The 3824-nt window shown below is 50.6% G+C and overlaps 1 protein-coding gene across 1 annotated transcript in view; it reads right to left on the bottom strand.

The window, feature by feature from the left end:
* The window catches only part of CCDC40 (coiled-coil domain containing 40), a gene marked incomplete at its 5' end in the record, with an annotated part of 12597 nt that extends 8889 nt beyond the window's left edge, over positions 1-3708 (bottom strand). The window contains 7 exons of the mRNA XM_010141993.1: positions 692-849; positions 1053-1272; positions 1355-1438; positions 1940-2094; positions 2295-2460; positions 2810-2932; positions 3589-3708. Of these exons, the coding sequence (XP_010140295.1) occupies positions 692-849; positions 1053-1272; positions 1355-1438; positions 1940-2094; positions 2295-2460; positions 2810-2932; positions 3589-3708 (1026 nt within the window). The remainder of the gene's footprint in view (positions 1-691; positions 850-1052; positions 1273-1354; positions 1439-1939; positions 2095-2294; positions 2461-2809; positions 2933-3588) is intronic.
* Between the last annotated feature and the right edge of the window lie 116 nt (positions 3709-3824).

Consider the following 3824-nt stretch of genomic DNA (forward strand, 5'->3'; position numbering starts at 1 on the left):
ATTTACAAAGGACTCAGGAACGGTGCAGAGACAACTTTCAAGAGCACGACACCTTCTTGGCCGATGATATATGGTTCTGTTTGCAGCGCTAAGTCGGTAGCTGGGACCTGCAGCAGCACTCATTCCCATCAGTTGGAAGCACACCGGGCCACCTCTCCAGCAGCTGGGAGGCTTCGGCATTTATGTTTTAAAATGCTGCGTTAAAAACCGCCTGAATCCGTTCTGTTTCAACTCGGTCACAATACCGGGTCACCGAGCACCAGCCTGTGTCCTGCTGCAGCAGGCGGCGGCAGAGGGAGCTCCAGCACACCCACCGCTCCCCCCCGCTCAGGTCCCTTCTCCCCGCGAAACTCGTGGTGACTGAGGATAATTCTCCAGCCTTGAACACACGATTCTCCTTCACTAAGGATCCTTCTGGCCCGACACCCCCTTTGCTCGAGCGAGGAGTGATTTACTGCTGTCAAAAGCCTTTGGGCAGTACGTGCTACTGTCTCGGGGTGGGGGGAGGATCCTTCACAGCTTTAGAAAAGACGGTGGGTTTTCTCCAATTGTTTGGGACAAGTTTCTCCCCACACCTCCCATGCTTCAGGCACTGCAGCCTTCCTTCCGACAAGGCAGAGCGTCCTCCAAGACTCACCTCTAGCTGACATCCATATTAACCTATTTTTAGGAAGACAGTTTTACTTGATACCTGTTTTTTCTTTTCCACCTCAGCCTGGACCTTCTCTGCCTCAGCCTTTTTTGTCGATTGTTTCATGAGTAAAATATTATGGTGCATTTCCTCATCCATATTCTGCACATAGAAGAGACGCAAGGCCAGGTTTTCAACCTGGGTCTGCATTGCAGAAACTGGGGAGACAGGAGGGAAAACGTTGACAGAGAAATACGTTTGTAGAACACACTTTGAACAGAGATAAAAGGGAAAGAAATACAGAAGCAAGAGAAATGACATGGCAGCCGGGAATATCTGTGAGACATTTCAGTCCAAATTCAGATTCATTCCTCCACACAGTACGGGAATTAGGGAACATCACGAGGGCCGCCTCAGTCACCTTTCTTGCGTTCACCATCTGTGTGCTGACATATTTGCTTGTGACTGAGCCTGAGGCCCTCCAGTTCCTCTTCCAGCTGCTGACGCGCTGCGGCTGCCTGAGAATGGCGCTCACGGCTCTTCTCCAGCTCCAGCTGCAGCCGCGCCAGCTGCTGCTGCGCTCCGTAAAGAACCACCCCAAGCTCTTCTCTCTGCACTTTGCCCTCCTTCATCACTGTCCTCTGCAAACACAGGAGGAAATCAGCTCCCGTGCTTCCGCCTGGCCAGGGATGGGCGGCTGTGGGAAGGCAGAGTGTTGTATACCAGCTCCTGAAGCTCGAGGTTCACTTTTTCCATCTGCTTGGTAAGGTAGTTCTTCAGGGCAGCCTGGAATCTTCTCATCAGGGGCTGTGAAGAAGGATGATGTTGATAAACTTGAACATACTTGTGTAAAGGAATTATGAAGAAACCTTACTCCTCCTCCCCCTATCAAATAACATGAGTTTTCTCCACAGACACCCACATTCTCATTTCAGCTACACTCGTGGGACAAGTGAGAAGGGTGATACATGGGGTGCATGTCAACATCAGAAAGCAACCACCGAGAATATCTGAAAGTCAGAAGCACATCGGAAGCTGTACGTCTGAGAACCCCTGCCCTCACTCTTGCTGCAAGGACTTCTCTTTCAGGGGCACGGAGGAGGTCAGATTTACCCCCTGCACTGCCCACTTCCAAACAGCACCCCTGGGGTCAGGACTGCGGGATCAGACACTGCCAGGAGTTGGTGCTTCTGCCAAAGCCCTTTCTAAACACGTACATACAGCTACGCCGCTGCTTACAGTTTACCTCGCACGTGTTATACAAATAAAAGCAGCAAAGACGAATGACAAGACTGGAGGCCTTCTCACGTGCTCTGGGTCCAAGACAACCAGTCCTGTTTCTGCCACGGGTTCTTCACTTCTGCTGATTTCCTGTTCCTTGGCTCCACACTGCTGCCCTTCCTCTTCCCGTCTTTGGTCACTCTGCTCACCAGTGAGCTCACTGGGTTGCTCAAAGGCAGACTCTGAATCAAGAGAAAGGGGAATCTCCAATGGTACCTAGACCCCACCCCGTCAAAAATAGAAAAATATAAAGAAAAAGGCCTAGATTTCTGTTCTGGCCTAGATAGTCTGATGCCTCTGGTTGGGTTAACAGTGACCAGAAAGGGAGAAAACTGGAAACTGAATTCAGGTATTGTTCTGGTAACGAGGAGCTGGGCGATACCTGGCTGTGGGCAGCTGTCCAGCCCCACGGACAGTGCAGATGCCTGCGGAGGAGCTCTGGAAGGGAGGGAAGGGTCTCCTCTCTCTGCTATCAGCTGCTCCATGTCACCCGCAGGAAGACAACTGGCTAATTTCACTGTGTCCGAGACAGTCTCAGGAGATTTTTCCTGAAACATAAAATCCATCACCTGAAACAGCTTTCCAATCTAACTCTATTTGCCGGTAAAAATCTGCTTATTTTTGTCACTGTGAGACACAGCAAGACTGGTCTGAGATCAGTGCACAGACATAGTGGCGAGGGGGAGATGAAAACCTGCTTCACACACACACAGAGCACAGCAGAGGAACCTCTGCTGCTTTGTCAGAGCTGTTGTTTACTTTGTGCCTGACCAGTTCGCTCTGCTCTGTTCCAGCTGTGATCAGGTTTGTGTCTGCAGCAATCAGACTGCACCAGGAGAATGGGGAGTTACCAGTACCGGCCATACATCCATTATATACGTTATTAAAGTGTCTCACTTCTGCAGAACCAACAAACAGCTCTGCAGCTCCTCTTTCTGCTGGGGGTAAGGTCTCTTCTCCATCCTCCAGCGGAACAGACTCTTCCTCTTCATGGTCGCTCCTGTCCTCTGCCTCTGTTGCCTGGCACACGACAGAGCAAAAAGCAGGACAGCAGCATTATAACGGGCTGTGCCCTTTACCGGTAATGCTGCACTGCTGTAACAGCTGCTCTTCCTCACAGGGTACATCAGCTCAACTTAAAAGTTTAATCTCATTCGCAGAAAGGGTCACCCACCAGGAGGGTAGTCAAGACCCGGACAGAAATTCTGCAGACCCCTTGTAATTTCACATTTCTAGCTCACATCTAATTACAGAAAACACCCTTAGGGCTTTGTTAACCAAGTTTTCCAGTTTGCACTACATGTAGCCAAATAATCCTCCTCTGTGTTTTCAAGGAGACACTGTTTTATCCTGTGTTGTTATTTGACAAATTCAAATATTGTGCAATACCAACAGAAGGAAAAAAAGCCTCATCACCAACAAACCTAAACCCAAAGCCCGAGTATGTGCACCTCTGAAATGTGTCTGCAGCAGAAATGCTCTAAGAACTGAGTGAGAAACTCCAAGATGCCACTGGCACACAAGACTATAATTAAATCTAATTTCTAGTGGCTTTTTTTTATATGCAGGACAAGACTGCAATAAACGCTCACTGGTTTTACTGCTTCCTATTGAAACCACTTCTGTGAGGACCGTGTGGGAACATGCTGCCCTGTGCGCGTTTCAGAGGAAATCACCTCCAGAGCCAGATGCGACGGGACTCTGATGACATCCCGCTCAGCAGAGCCAAATTCCACCCCAGGACTTTCTGCCGCAGCACCGGGGGCCTCCTCCATGGCGCTGGGGCTGGCCTGTGCCTGCAGCCGGAGCGGGAGAGAGAGACAGAGAGTGGGTGAGCACCGGCCCAACGCTGCCTCCCTGAGGACCGCCGTTTGCTGGCCGCCCCTGAACCGCGGGACCAGGCAACGGCACA

This window comes from Buceros rhinoceros, unplaced genomic scaffold, assembly GCF_000710305.1.
Source record: "Buceros rhinoceros silvestris isolate BGI_N320 unplaced genomic scaffold, ASM71030v1 scaffold19058, whole genome shotgun sequence".
In the NCBI taxonomy this organism is placed as follows: domain Eukaryota; kingdom Metazoa; phylum Chordata; class Aves; order Bucerotiformes; family Bucerotidae; genus Buceros; species Buceros rhinoceros.